Here is a 16,717-nt window from a genome sequence, read left to right on the forward strand (position 1 = left end):
TTAATTTTAGAAAACCGGGTACCCGGTACCCCTTTTTTTTTTTTTTTTAAAAAAAAAAACAAATTAACAAAAGAGACAAAGAGTGAAAGACGTCACGAGCCGTCTGTGCAAAAAAAATCCCCAAATGCCAAATCTGAAAATTTCAGATGCCCTAAAACTAAAACCCGTCAGGCCGTCACTCTCCAGTCTCCACTCTCCACTCTCCACTGTGTAAACTTCCAGTCTCACTGTCTCAATCTTCCACTCTTCGTCACTCGTCAGTTGACTCAGTTCGTCTCTTCACTCTCTTCCATTCCAGTACTCAAGTCCTGCAGCTTTGCTTCCCACCAGACTACCATATAGCCGTTTCTTTCACTAATCCGGTCACCGACTGTCGCTGCCAAGTGCTACCAGCAGAGTCTCCTACTTGAAGCTGCTGTCGACCTACAAGTTTCTAACCAGGTAAAATTCTGCATTTTTTTCTCTTTATTATTCATTTCTTTAATATTTTTTCGCTTTTAATTTCATTCATTCAATAACCATCTAGCTACATTTCTTGTCAGGATCTGTCACCGACTACCACCAGTAGCCACCACCAAGCCGAACTTAAAGTTAGAGAGAGAGTAAATTAATTTTTGTTATTGTTAATCTGATGTTATTTTATATTTACAGTAGTTTGTTTTTTTAACTTAACGTAATTTCTTTTAACTTGTGTTATGTTAATTAACTTGGAAGTATCTGAAGTTTAATCCTGAAAACTAGAAACAAATTTGATGGAAAAGATTTCAGCATACAAAGCTGAACAAAATATTATACTGTAGTGTTCTTTTTCTTTTCTCCTTTGTTCATACACAAAAGTGTCCAGAAAATTTTAGCTTTATTAAAGCACTTTCACTCTCTTTTTAGTTCTTCGGCTTAATATATCATATAACTTGAGTCTCTCAAAATTATTGTAGGTATACCTCTTAGTTATGGCAGAATTTTATTCTAGTTTTTATCAAACCCTGTGGGAGAATAACTTTTTTACTGACACTTTCGTAATGACAAGGCTAGCCTTAAAAACAATACGATCACTGAAGTAATGTATGATAATAAGTTGTACATTTCTATATCCTTTGGAATATATTTAACTAATGATACTAAGTTGTGGGGCAGTCACATTTTGACATCAATCAAATTCATAAACCCCATGTAAATATGTTTTTCTCATAAATTAATTACATATTTGAAGCCGAAATTATCAACAACGTTATAAAGAGTTTATTTATTAGTAAGAAAAGCTTATTTAAAGTCATAAACATTAAACACCATTGAATTATTTGGTTGTATTTTAAGAAGGCTTGTAGGATTTTAAATAAATTAATTTACGGCTTTTTTAGATTCTCTCATTAGCTCTTTTGGAGCTTAATTAAATTGTTAAAATTTCAGTCTATTCTTACATGTTAAAACCTTTTTCTTTTTGGTTAATTAATATTTGAAATCTTTTTAAAAATTTTGTAACCAAACAATATAAAAAATTCGGGTACCAAAATCGGATACCCGGTTTTTTACCCGAATTTTCGGGTACCCGCAAAACCGGGTAGTTTAAAACCGGTTCGGTTAGCGGGTATATTTTTGGAGGTATCCAAATTTTCGGGTACCCGGTTTTTGGCTAAATTCGAAGCGGGTATCCGGTTTTGCACAACCCTAGTGCTAGGTTAGCAGATGGTTGGAAATCGTTCACATGTCCAAACCCTACATAAGTCGAGGAAATCATTCGGACAAACCCTACATAAGTCGAGGAAATCATTCGGACAGGTGAGCAATAAATGAAAACTAATGCCATACTGCCATGGAATCAACAATAAAAAATTATTTATCCTCTCAAGTGGCGGGCATAATATTCACCCATACTTTACCACTTTTATGAATCTATGATCAAAGATTCTTAAGAACAACTCTGGTGGACCCAACACCCCTTCAGCTGTTAGTGTTGGAAATTACTATATTATCTGTGCCTATGGTACCTTAACTTATAGATTTCAAGTGTTTGCAGTAATTGATTGGTGTTCAGTAGATATCAAAATCTGACTTTAATCTAAGAACTAAATTTCATTGGTATATGAGTATGAAATATTCATCCAATTGCAATGGAGTGGTACCAGATTAAAACCTATGAGTGCAGGCTATTATTTGTTGATCAAGCTGATATCATGCTGGAAACTGCATGTTGCATGTCAACTTTTTGGAATCTGATGCTGCAAGGTTGGCGGCAAAGGTTAAATGTCTGCTGTAGTTTTTAGGTTCTGCTGTAAATCTTCGAAGCTGAATTTTTTAATTAATGTAATGTTAATTTAGGTGAATTCAACTGTAAATCAGCTGGTTAGGTGTTTTGTAATGTGATGTGTTTGTAGTAGTTAGCAAAGTATGGCTGATTTATTTTGATTGTAAACCTGCTGCAGAGTAGGTGTAACAGCAGTGCAAACCATGTATATTATTTTCATTATTGTTCAATGAAGGGTAACAATTCCCGTATGCAGTTTTTTCAGTGTGTGCCAACCTCATAGCAGTGCTTTTCCTTAGGATTCTCCAACCCAAACAAAACTTTCATTTGGTATCAGAGCCACGTGAGTTTTTAGACCAAAACCTCAACTCTTCAAACACAGCTCAACTCGCTATGAACGCTTGGCTGCCACAAGCCAGTTATCCCTGTGGTAACTTTTCTGACACCTCTAGCTTCAAATTCCGAAAGTCTAAAGGATCGATAGGTCGCGCTTTCACGGTTTGTATTCATACTGAAAATCAAAATCAAACAAGCTTTTACCTTTTTGTTCCACACGAGATTTCTGTTCTTGTTGAGCTCATCTTAAGACACCTGCGTTATGTTTTAATAGATGTGCCGTCCCAGCCAAACTCCCCACCTGACAATGTCTTCCGCCCGGAGCAGCCCGCCGAGACGGGCCTTAGGTCCAAAAAGAGGGGCAGTGCCCCGCCTTCATGGCAACAAATCCAACACCTCTTTCTCCACCTATCTTCAATGGTGAGCAGTACCATATTTGGGCTGTCAAAATGAAGACCTACTTGAGAGCCATTCCTTATGGCAATATGTGGAGGAAGAGAGACAAATCCCTCAACTTGGAGCAAACCCAACACTGAATCAGATTAGGATACATTAAGAGGAGGTAGCAAAGGCTCTAAGAGCACTCTCCTGCATCCATTCTACAGTAACCGACCAGGTCTTCTCCAGGATAGTGGCATGTGATACTTCTAAAGAAGTTTGGGACAAGCTCAATGAGGAGTTTGGGGGAAGTAGCCAAACCAGAAACATGCAGATCCTAAACTTGAGAAGAGAGTTTGAAGTGCTCAAAATGTAAGAAACTGAAAATGTCAAGGAGTATGTGGATAGATAAATGAATGTTGTAAACAAGATTAAGGTACTTGGTGAAGAGCTGACTGATTAGAGGATTGTGGAGAAGGTTTTGGTTAGTTTACCCCAAAGATTTGAAGAAAAAATCTCCTTACTTGAAGACTCTAAAAATCTGTCCCAGATCAGCCTAGTTGAACTTGTGCATTCCCTTTAAGCACAAGAACAGAGGAGGCTACTGAGGCAGGAAGATTTGGATGAAGGAGCTATGTTTGCAAGCCAAAAAAGGAAGGGATTTCAAGGTGAAAGCAGGAGGTATGCTGGAGAGAAGAAGGGAAAAGAAAAGGTGAGTAATCAAGGATGAAAGAATGCGAGTGCAAAAAATTTTGCTCCTTGTCCTCACTACAAGAAAAAGAACTACTCTGAAAACAATTGTTGGTTCAAGCCTAGCATACAATGCAGGTCTTGTAAACAATTTGGACCCATTGAAATGGTGTGTAAGAAAAAAGGGAATCAGTAGGAACAGCAAGCTCAAGCAATGGAAAGTTCCCAGCAGTCCCAACAGACACAAGAGAGTGCAAAGCAGCTATTTGTGGTCTCTGAATGCATGCTTGCAAGCAGCCCTGATGTGTGGTTGATTGACAGTGGCTGCACCAACCATATGACCCTAAATGCTAGCAATTTCGTGAACCTAGATGAGGGTTATCAATCCAAGGTGAAGGTGGGAAATGGTGAGCTGTTGGAGGTGAAAGGCAAAGGTGCTATAGCTATCCAAACCAAAACAGGTACTAAACTCATAGTTAATGTTTTGTTTGTGCCTAAAATCAGTTTAAGCCTACTTAGTATAAGACAAATGTTAGAGAAAAAATATTCTCTGCATTTCAAGGACCTCACTTGTGTTATTTTAGAAAGTGATAGGACTGAATTGATGAAGGTTAGGATGCAGGGAAAAAGCTTTCCTATAGAATGGGGAAAACTTGGTTTTCAAAACCACTCAGCTAGGATAGATGATTCAGAGTTGTGGCATAGGAGATTTGGACACTTTCTTTATCATGCCCTCAAGGAACTCAAACACAAAAACCTTGTCCATAACCTACCCGAAATTGACCAAGGTGAAGGATTGTGCAAAACCTACCAAATTGGCAAACTCAATAGGCCTCCATTCCCTGCAAATAAAGCTAGAGAGCAAGTGAAAAGCTCCAGCTTGTGCACACTGATGTGTGTGGTCCAATGCAGCAAACTTCTCTAAGTGGGAGTAGATACTTCATCCTTTTCATAGACGATTACTCTAGGATGACATGGGTGCATTTCTTGAACTAAAAAAGTGAGGTAGCTGCTGTGTTTGAAAGGTTCAAATTGCTGGTAGAAAACCAAACAGGTTTGACACTCAAGTCATTGAGAAGTAACAATGGTGGTGACTACACTTCCAATGAGTTTGAAGAAGTAAGCAAAGGGGCTGGAATATGGCATCAGTTCAGCAATCCATACACTCCACAACAAAATGGAGTGAGTGAGAGGGAGAATAGAACAATGATGGAGATGGCAAGGTGCATGATGATTGAGAAAAATTTGCCAAAAATTTTCTAGGTAGAAGCTGTCAACACTAGGATCTATCTCCTAAATCGGTTACCAACCAAAGCTCTAGACAACAAGACTCCCTTTGAAGCCTGGTATGGTGTCAAGCCAAATGTGGATCACTTGAAGGTATTTGGAAGTGTGTGTTATGTTTTTGTTCTAGCAAACAAAATGATCAAATTGGATGAGAAGGTTGAAGTAGGCATCATGATTGGATATAGCAGCCAATCTACGGCTTACCGAATTTACAATCCAAGCACCAAAAGGATTGTGATTAGTTGGGATATCAAGGTTGATGAAAGAGCTACTTGGAATTGGGAAAAAAGGCAAGTTGAGAAAAGGACCAGTAGCCAACATGACATAGATCCAGAAAATCAAAATGTAGAATTGAATCCTGAGGAAGTGGATGAAATGCCAGTCCATGAAACCAGGGCTCTTCATGACATATATAAGAGGTGTAATGTGGCTGAATTGGAGCCTACAAGCTATGATGAAGCTGCAAAATCTAAGGCCTTGAAGACTGCAATGCATGAGGAGATGAATGTGATTGAGAGAAATCAAACTTGGGAGTTGGTTGATAGGCCACTTGACAGGAGAGTAATACAAGTTAAATGGATATTCAAAAGGAAGCTGAATCCTGATGGATCAGTGAACAAACTCAAAGCTAGGCTGGTTATTAAACGCTTTTCATAGCAATTTATGGTTGATTTTTCAGAAACCTTTGCACCTGTGGCAAGGCATGACACCATTCAGCTTCTCTTGGCAGTGGCAGCTCAATTCAGTTGGAAAATCTTCCAACTTGATGTAAAGTCTGCATTCCTACATGGATGGCTTGACGAGGAAATCTACATTGAGCAACCGAAGGGGTATGAAGTTAAGGGAAATAAGAAGAAGGTTTATCTCCTTAAGAAGGCCTTGTATGGTCTCAAACAGGCCCCTAGAGCCTGGTATAGCAGAATTAATGACTATTTGTGTAAGCTAGGATATGTTAGAAGTCCAAATGAGCACACCTTTTATGTAAGAGAACAAAGTGGTGAAGTGATGATAGTCTCTCTTTATGTTGATGACCTTCTGGTAACTGGAAGCAAGCTTGATCAATTGGAAGAATTCAAAAGAGTAATAGAGGTGGAGTTTGATATGACTGATTTGGGTGAAATTAGCTACTTTCTTAGCATGGAAATATACCAAAGCTTAAATGGTATATTTGTGTGTCAAAAGAAGTATGCAAATGAAGTGCTGATGAAGTTCAATATGGACAATTGTAGATCAGTTGATATTCCTCTAATTCCTAGCCAAAGGCTGAGTAAAGAAGATGGCACCAAGAGGGTGGATGAATGAGTCTATAGAAGCTTGATAGGATGCTTGCTGTACTTGACAGCAACCAGGCCTGATTTGATGTACACCACCAGCCTCCTGTCCAAATTCATGAGCAAGCCAAGTGAGGTGCATTACAAGGCTGCAAAGAGGGTGCTACAGTACATTAAGGGCATTACTGAGTTAGGAATCTGGTTCAGAAGAGCTGAAAAATTCAGCCTAATTGGGTATTCAGACAGTGACTAGGCAGGTTCTGTTGATGACATGAGAAGCACTTCTGGATATGTTTTCTTTGTTAACCATGGTGCCTTCAGTTGGCTTTCCAAAAAACAAGACACAGTAGCTCAATCTACTGCTAAGGCAAAATACATTTCTGTCATAGCTGCTATAAACCGGGCAGTCTAGTTGAGAAAATTCTGGGAGATTTGAGGTTGAACCAAGGTGAGTCTACTACCATTTATTGTGATAACATGTCAGCTGTTGCAATAGCTAAGAATCCTATTCTCCATGGTCGAACTAAACACATTAAGATCAAATACCATGTTGTGAGAGAGGCAGAACAAAACAGAGAAATCAGTTTGGTTCACTGCTTCGGAGAGAGCCAAGTTGCTGATATTATGACCAAGGGATTGAATAAGTCCAAGTTTGAAGAATTCAGACTCAAACTTGGAGTTTCCAGCATAAATATCAAGGAGGAGTGTTGATCAAGCTGATATCATGCTGGAAATTGCATGTTGCATGTCAACTTTTTGGAATCTGATGCTGCAAGTTTGGCGGCAAAGTTTAAATGTCTGCTGTAGTTTTTAGGTTCTGCTGTAAATCTTTGGAGCTGGATTTTTTAATCAATGTAATGTTAATTTAGATGAATTCAGCTGTAAATCAGCTGGTTAGGTGTTTTTTAATGTGATGTGATTGTAGTAGTTTATTTTGATTGTAAACCTGCTGCAGAGTAGGTGTAACAGCAGTGCAAACCATGTATATTATTTGCATTATTGTTCAATGAAGGGTAACAATTCCCGTATGCAGTTTTTTCAGTGTGTGCCAACCTCTTAGCAGTGCTTTTCCTTAGGATTCTCCAGCCCAAACAAAACCTTCATTATTACGGAGCATTATTGTATTCTTGTGCTCCTTGCCCTCATCGTCTCCAAGTATACAAGAGGGGATTTTTTTTATTGAACAGAAACCTGAGATATGATACTGTCCACCCCTCTTCTAGAAAGAGAACAAGAGCAAGATATTGGTAATGGTAGGCCGTTGCCAATTCATGAAGAAGAGGATGGAATTGCAAAGAACCTTGATGCTGGTGCTCTTTTTGTTCTTAAATCAAAAGGTAAGTGCCATATATAAACACTTAAAGCGCCTTGATAGCTCTTTTCTGCTCATTTTCTTATATAAATCCTCATGCTACGGATACAATCACCATAACTTAGTTTTTATTTTTGTTCTGTTACCATGTTTATATAGAGAAAAAGGAAAATCCAACAACTGGGTTTGAATTGAATGATCAATGAAATACAGGATCATGGCTGCACTGTGGTTACCACTTGACAACTTCAATTGTTGCTCCTTCTCTGCTGAGCCTTCCATATGCCTTTGCTTCTCTTGGATGGATGGCTGGGGTTTCCTGTTTGGTCATTGGAACTCTGGTCACTTTCTACTCCTACAACTTGATGTCCATGGTTCTTGAACACTATGCTCAATTGGGTCATCGCCACCTTCGGTTTAGAGACATGGCTGTGCATATCTTGGGTAAGAAACCTTTTTGAGGTCAATTTTTACATCAAGTTCAGCTTCATAACAGTCTTATTGCAATTCATAAAACTAAGCTAGATCCTAATTGAACTTTCTCTTATGAAGTTGAAAGAAAAATCATGAACCATGCATGTTAGAAATGGCTGCAAAGGTTGCCAATTTTTTATTCATTGGAATCTTGGCAGGGCCTAAATGGGGTTGGTACTATGTGGCACCAATTCAATTCATAGTCTGCTATGGTGCTGTTATAGGTAATACTCTTCTTGGAGGACAATGCATGAAGGTAATGCCCAATCCAAGTTTTCTATAGTATTTTGATTCGTCTCCTTCCAGAACAATTAAACTATCCTTTACTTGTTTCTCTCTTTGCAGACAATATACTTGTTGTCAACCACTGATGGAACTATGAAGCTTTATGAGTTCATAATCATATTTGGATGCTTAATGCTGATTTTAGCTCAAATCCCATCTTTTCACTCATTGAGATACATCAATTTGATATCTCTGTTTCTATGTCTCACATATAGCGCTTGTGTCACTGCCGGTTCTATTTACCTTGGTAATATTTCTAAAAGAGACCACATATCTGACCAGAATCACTTTTACAGTAAATAACCATAGTGATGCTGGTTGTTTAATGATATCTTGCGAATTATGGATTACTTTTACCAGGAAATTCGTCCAAGGCACCAAAGAAGGACTATTCACTGAATGGTAACACTGTAAGTCTCATTTTTGGATTCTTCAACGCCACCGCCATCATCGCGACAACATATGGAAATGGAATAATTCCAGAAATTCAGGTTAATTTGTGCAATAGTTGGGACAATGCTTTTCTACTAAATTTGAGTAACCAGTTATGGTTCTTGTTAGAATATAACTAAATCTCACACAGTTTTTGCTTGTAGGCCACATTAGCTCCACCAGTGAAGGGTAAAATGTTCAAGGGGCTATGTGTATGTTATGCGGTAGTTACAGTAACTTTTTTCAGCGTTGCCATCTCTGGCTATTGGGCATTCGGCAACATAGCAGACAGTCTCATCCTAAGCAACTTCTTGGAGGATGATAAACCTTTATTGCCAAAATGGTTTATTCTTATGACCACAATCTTTATTTGTCTCCAACTATCAGCTGTTGCGTTGGTATGATAACATATTTATCTCCCATTTCACTCCCCAGAAAAATTCTAGGCTCCAATGTTTTACTAGTACTCTGTTTTGTACAGGTCTACTTGCAGCCCACGAATGAAGTGGTGGAGCAAATATTTTCCGATCCAACAAGCAATCAGTTCTCTGTTCGCAATGTTATTCCGAGAGTGATGTTCCGATCAGCAACGATTGTCATAGCAACAACTGTAGCAGCTATGCTTCCATTCTTTGGAGACATCAATTCGTTAATTGGAGCGTTTGGTTTCATGCCTCTGGACTTCGTCCTGCCGATGGTTTTCTTCAACGCTACATTTAAACCATCGAAGTTTGGCCCCATTTTCTGGTTAAATAACATAATTGCAGTAGTTTTCTCAACGTTCGCGGCTATAGCAGCAATTGCAGCTGTTAGACAAATAACCATTGATGCCAAAACTTATCAGTTATTCGCTAATTTATAGAATAACGATGACAAATAACAAAACATAATATTTATATTTATATTTATATGAATGAATTATTTATATGTTATAAAATTAAGACCTCTAGATCATTGTAAGATGATCTGATTATCCTCCAACACAGTTTGTAGTCGTTTAATTTTTTATTGGAACGACTGGGTTTTGTAATTGTTTAATTTACGAGTTCCACATATGCTTTATATCTGCCATTCTGCCTTAATATGTGTGATATAAATGGAAAATTCCCATCAAAAAAATGATGGCATCTTCATTGAGGCCCGGCCCACGTGCACAAATTTCTACTCTCCCATATTATCTTTAAGGTACATTAAACATTTTATAATAGAGTGTTCGGGTTAGTTTATGCGTACCACAACTAATCTCGATTAATATTTGAGATCTCTTGAACACCTTACAAACTTAACGTTCTAAAGTAAGTTATAATCATAAATGTGATAGGTGACCTCAAAGTAATTTAAACTTAAAAAGTCGATAAAAAGAACAAACCTTTTTTATTATCAGGTCAATCTTTTAGGGTTTTGATACGTGTACTTTTTATATAAAATTTGGATTATTTAAAATTATTATTTTTATTTATTGACATATATTTTTAGAATTTTCAAACTAATTTTGATTAAAGAATATTGAAAGTTGAAGACGTACACTACCTTACCGACTTAATNTATATATAAGAAAATGTTTCAAGGTATCATAGAATTCAATTAATTAATGGAGCTTCTAATGCATATATAAGAAAATGTTTCAAGTGCGTTATTTTTTAAAAAGATATTTGTTTTATAATAAATCCAATTGGAATTATATAATTTAAAAATTGAAGTGCTGATTTCATTATTATATATATTTAAAAATTGAGTGCTGATTTCTCTTCTTACTTCAGTAATGTAAATTTCTTCGTTTCAACAATATCAATAACTTATATATAATAGAGGGGAAACGACTTACACCTACCCAAGGTTTGGCGAAATGATGATTAATATCCAAAAGGTTTCAAAACAACAAACAGGTACCTTCCGTTAATGAAAAGACTAGAATGCTCTTTGAGAAATATTAGTCTATTTTTTTAATTATTTTAGACCCCTTAAGTTTATTAATTCCATCAAATACCCTCAGAAAAAAGTTTAAAACTTAACAAAAACACCCCCATCCACCCATACTTGCCAGATTCCGGCGGCCACCACCGGTGGTAGCCTGAATCTATCACAACGGTCTACGCCACCACTAGAAATGGCTGGTAATTCACCGATCTGGCCTTTTTCGGCCAGATCTACGGCCAGATCTGACCGTCGACGGCCGTAACACTCCATCTTTGGTCGTCAGCGACGACTAAAGATGTGGCCGTCGTTGACAGTCAACGATGGCCATTTCTTTGGCCGTCAGTTTCTGGCCAGATCTGGCATTTTCATGTCAGATCTGGACTTTTCCGGCCAGATAGGCCAGATCTGTGAATTACCAGCCATTTACGGTGGTGGCGTAGACCGTTGTGACAGATTCCGGCTACTACTGACGGTGACTGCCGGAATCTAGCAAGTATGGGTGGGTGAGGGTGTTTTTGTTAATTTTTAAACTTTTTTTCTGGGCGTATTTGATGGAATTAATAAACTTAAGGGATCTAAAAGTAATTAAAAAAATAGACTAATATTTCTCAAAGGGCATTCTAGTCTTTTCACTAATGAAAGGTACCTATTTTTCGTTTTGAAACCTTTTAGGTACCAATCGTCGTTCCGCCAAACCTTGGGTAGGTATAAGCCTAGTTAGTAAATACGGGTACGGCAAAAAAAGGGTATGGGAATTTTACAGGTATAATACGACAAACGGTGAAAAATACGTTTATAAAAATTCGGCCATAAAATTCGGGTACGGAAAAAATATGATACGGGTATATACGGGTTTAATACAGTGCATTGTCAATAATACGTTTTGAAAAATACGGCAATATCAATCTTAGTTTTAATACTTTTATGGATTACCTGGTTAAATAAGCTTATTCTTTATGTTAAATAACCTTAAATAAGGTTAAATAATAATTATTATAAAAAATAACTGATATTCAAATTGTAGTTTTCAGACTCAAACACAATATTTAGCCATGATTCTTTACTAATTTAAAACTTGATAAGTTTGATATTAAATGCAACCAATTTTAACTTCCCATTAATCCATTAATATTAAATCAAGAACTAAAATTTTGTCTCACAAATCTATATAAAATATTAGTGTTACAATACCCATAATATATGACTTTAATTGTTTATCATTTATTTATTTATTTTGATTCAATAAAAGTTAAGACTACTGAATTACTAGGTTGAATATCAGTTATTCTTTATAATAATTATTATTTAACCTTATTTAAGGTTATTTAACATAAAGAATAAGATCATTTTAATATCATTAATTCAATCTAAAACCCCTTTTCCAATCTCTTCCCTTACAAAAGAAGACAATATAATTGTATTTTTATAATAATTATTATTGGGAAACCCCAAATATTTTTTGTTGGGTTAATTAGTATTTTATTTCAATTTTATAATCCCATGTTACTATACGTCACAGATTGCTTTGGGATTTTGAAATTGGACAAAATAATTATATCTTGTCCCATTCCACTCTTCTTCTAACGGCTATTTAATTTTCACTGATATTTATTTCTTCTTCCCCATCAAAACGACGTCGTTTCAATCAGCTCCTTTTTTTTTTTTTTCAATCATTCGCGAATAATTCGCGTATAATTCGCGAATTATACGGATATCCAAAAAATTCGCGAATAATTCAGTAGCCATTTAAAAAGTATGTAAATATACGTTTTATATGCGAATTATACGGCTGGCCATATAATTCGCGTATAAAACGCGTATTTACTAACTAGGGGTATAAGTCATTCGGCCTATAATAAATAGCTTTTGTGCTATATATATATATATGAAAGTTGTAAAATTAATGAGCTTTTATAAAGACTGTGATATTAGTTTTATTCAAATAATTAGTGCACATAACATATGAAGCTTACTAAACCAGTATTTAATTACCAAAACAATATTTATTTTATCCTAGTTTTAGTGATTAAATATTGACTAAACTCATCCTAGTCTTGCCATTTTTCACAAAAAATTTGACCTCGGCTGTAGCCCGGGCCATGTAACACTTGCTTCCGCTCCAGAATTAAAATCATTATAAAAAATAATACAGGAGCTCATCCTAAATCAACTAGACCAAAATATATTTTTCCACCCTGATTTTACTGAAATAACATTTGCTTATACTTTGCCACCACAGGTGAATAAAAAATTACAAAATGCCAGCCAAGGTTAGCCTTCGTCTATGGAATATTCTCTTTGAATTGATTTAACGGTTGGAATACCCCCTTTATCAAATAAATTAAGAAATTATTTTACAATCCTTCCTAAGTTAATAAAATTAATGAATAACCACAAATGTTCTCAATTTCAGCACTAAAACCCTCTTCTTCACCACTTACATCTTTACACCACAACACAAAATAAAAAACAAAGCTCCGGCGAAATGAGGTAAGCATACTTTATCTCTCAAAAACAAAGAGAACAAAAGCAGCCTCATCTATCCACAAGGACTTAGCTGGATGGTCAGATTTGTGATTTGTTTCTACAAGGTTTGGGATTTGATCCCCTCATAGAAACCTATATGACAAAAAAACTATATTTAACAGTTTCCTGACGATGACAGGGTTTGGTGGGGGGAAGCTCGCATAGGGATTTCAACAAGCATATAGAAGTGTATTTTTTTCTTTCCCTGTTTTCCTCTGTTTTTCACTCTGCAATTTAGCACTAGAAAAACAGATTAATGGCTACAGATATTCATTCATATTGTGATATGCTTCCATGTCTACCTTTGGCCACATGACGACATTCTTTTAACTCGACATTGCCTTCACCAAGGCTAGACTTAAACTCTCCTTTATTTCAACCCATGTAAACATCCAATACTCTGAAATTCCATAAAATTTAACTTCCCAGTCAAATTTAGTAGATCTCCCATTACCAATTTTGGATCATAAACTCTTGCCTGAAGGTGCTGAGGCAACCATTGATATTTCATTCGCATAAAATCCCATACCTTAAAATCTTTCCTACAAGAAAGATAAAATATATTTTTTATATGATTATATTATTATGGCAACTGAAATCTTTTGAAACTTCAAGTGAAAATGATGGAGAGTTTCTATGCATCACTTCTAATATTTCATGCCAGAAGCATGTACCGAAGAAACTCATTGCTTTCTCATCAGGGTTATATTATACATGTTTGAAGAATGTTGAAATCTATGTAGTTATGAATCAGAAGTTCACTGATCCTAAACTTTTTAAGATTTGGCACGACTATCATGGTCATCCAGGATCTACTATGATCTGTAGGATCATAAAAAACTCACATGGGCACCTATTAAAGAACATGAAGATTTTGTCACCTAATGAGAGTGTTTGTATTGCTTGCTCACAAGGCAAATTGGCTCTTAAGCCATCCATCACTAAAGTTGGTCCAGAATCTTCATCATTTTTACAAAGAATTCAAGGGGACATATATGGACCTATTCAACCACCAAGTGGACTTTTCCTCTATTTTATGGTATTAATTGACGTATCGGCACGATGGTCACATGTTTGTCTGCTATCTACTCGTAATGTTGCCTTTGCTAGATTGCTGGCACAAATTATCAAATTATAGAGACACTTTCCAGATTACCCAATTAAAGCAATCCGTTTAGACAATGCTGATGAGTTCACCTCAAAAATATTTGATGACTATTGTACAACAATGGGAATTGATGTTGAGCACCTAGTACCACATGAACATACCCAAAATGGTATGGCAGAGTCATTTATAAAGTGTATCCAATTAATTGCAAGAACTTTGCTTTTATGTATGCAATTACCGACTTCTGTCTGGGCTCATGCTGTTTTACATGCTACGGCGTTAATTGGCCTAAGACCCACTGCATATCATCAGTGTTCTCCAATACAGCTTGTATTTGGACATTAGCCTAATATATCCCATTTAAGAACTTTTGGTTGTGCTGTGCAAGTTCCAATTGCACCCTGTCAAAGCACCAAAATGGGACCCCAACATCGTTTGGGAATATATGTTGGCTATGACTCACCACCTTCATCATATATCTTAAGCCCTTGATGAGTGATCTATTTATTGCACATTTTGCGGATTGCCATTTTGATGAAACAATATTTCCTCCTTTAGGGGAAAAGGCAAAGCCTCTTGAAGTAAGGCATAAACTTTCTTGGAAAGTGAATTATATGTCTCATTTAGATCTCGCACATCTCAATCTGAAATTGAAATGCAAAGAATAATACATTTGCAAAACATTGCCAACTAAATGCCTGATGCATTTACAGATGCAGCAAAAATAATGAGATCATACATTCTTGCTGTCAATACACCAACAAGGATTGATGTTACCAACGAACAATCCAAGTGAGTAGTAATCAATTCATTTGTTACACGTAAAATCATGGTAGGCTTGTCGGAGCCAAGGATATTGTTCTTAGGAAACAAAAGGCACAAAATCAAATAGGTGCAAATATTGGAATAATTAATTGACAATTCCACATCTTATAAACTAACTCCAGAAGAGTGAACAATCCTTGAAATGGCACAAGCCCCCTAAAGAGAAAGAAATCCCTGAAGGAATACAAGAAAATAGAAATGAAGAAATCTCTATGAACTATGCTCATAGTAAAGAAATGTGGAATCGTGAGACAACGATTGTCAATAACATATTCTCATACACAGTAGCTACTGAAATTATGAATGGTGAGTTTAAACCATGGTTAATTGATGAACGTCGAAAGAGACATGATTGGCCAAAATGGGAAAAGGCAATTCAAGCAGAATTAACCTCCCTAACAAAACGTAATATATTTGGACCTGTAGTCCAAATGCCTCAAAAAGTGAAACTTGTAGGGTACAAGTGGGTATTCACAAGAAAACGGAATGAGAAAAATGAGATTGCTAGATATAAGGCCAGACTAGTGGCTCAAGGTTTCTTGCAGAGACCTAGGATTGACTTTGATGAGATGTATTCACCACTGATAAAGGTGATCACATTTGGATACTTGATTAATTTATCAGTCTTAGAAGGACTTGATATGCGTCTATGGACGTTGTCACTACGTATTTGTATGGTACACTAGATACTGATATCTATATGAAAATCCTTGAAAGATTCAAAGTGCCAAAAGCAAATAAAAGAAACATGTATTCAATAAAATTGCAAAGATTGTTATATGGGTTGAAACAGTCAGGATGAATGTGGTATAATCATCTTAATGAATATTTGATGAAGGATACATCAATAATCCTATCACTACAAGAAAAATGCTTTTCAGCGTCTAGCAAAATTAGACGCAGAAAGTAAAATTTAGACGCTAAACCATATTTTGCGTCTAAATTCTGTAGTCGCTACGTAGTTGTAGAATTGTTGTCGTAGATTGTTTGCGTGTCTAAATTTTTGTTTAGACGCAGAAAGTTTTTTTGTTTAGATGCAGAATTTTTTTTTTTTTAGCAACTAGCAAATTAGTCGCTAATTGCTGGTCAAAATAGTCCCCCTGCTTAGACGCTAATAGTTCAAGAGTAATTTGGTAAAATGGTATAGCGACTAATCAATTAGTTGCAAAATGTACCTTTTAGTGTCTAATAATTTGTTGCGAATGCCACAAAAATTAGATGCTAAAGGTGTAAGGGTAATTTCGTAAAAGGTTTTCGCAACTATTTTATTAGTCGACGAATGTATCTTTTGGTGACCAAAATTTAGTGGTTAATTGTAATACTTTTAGACGCTGAATGTAGAATCCAAAAGGTTTTCGCGACTATTTTATTAGTGGCCGAATATATCTTTTGGTGACCAAAATTTAGTGGTTAATTATAACCATTTTAGATGCTGAATGTAGAATCCAATAGGTTTTCGCGACTATTTTATTAGTGGCCGAATGTATCTTTTGGTGACCAAAATTTAGTGGTTAATTCTAATCATTTTAGATGCTAAATGTGAAATCCAAAAGGTTTTCGCGACTATTTTATTAGTGGACGAATGTATCTTTTGGTAACCAAAATTTGATGGTTAATTCTAATCACTTTAGACA

General features: G+C 36.1%; 1 protein-coding gene across 1 annotated transcript; it reads left to right on the forward strand.

Moving 5' to 3' along the window:
• The first annotated feature begins 7,402 nt into the window (after positions 1-7,402).
• LOC116142143 (GABA transporter 1-like) lies at positions 7,403-9,569 on the forward strand. The gene is made up of 7 exons (XM_031427579.1): positions 7,403-7,541; positions 7,730-7,960; positions 8,149-8,246; positions 8,336-8,522; positions 8,636-8,766; positions 8,872-9,105; positions 9,189-9,569. Exons 1-7 carry the CDS (start codon positions 7,403-7,405, stop codon positions 9,567-9,569), a joined length of 1,401 nt encoding a protein of 466 aa, XP_031283439.1.
• Positions 9,570-16,717: the final 7,148 nt, after the last annotated feature.

Source organism: Pistacia vera, unplaced genomic scaffold (genome assembly GCF_008641045.1).
Source record: "Pistacia vera cultivar Batoury unplaced genomic scaffold, PisVer_v2 Contig405, whole genome shotgun sequence".
Classification (NCBI taxonomy): Eukaryota; Viridiplantae; Streptophyta; class Magnoliopsida; order Sapindales; family Anacardiaceae; genus Pistacia; species Pistacia vera.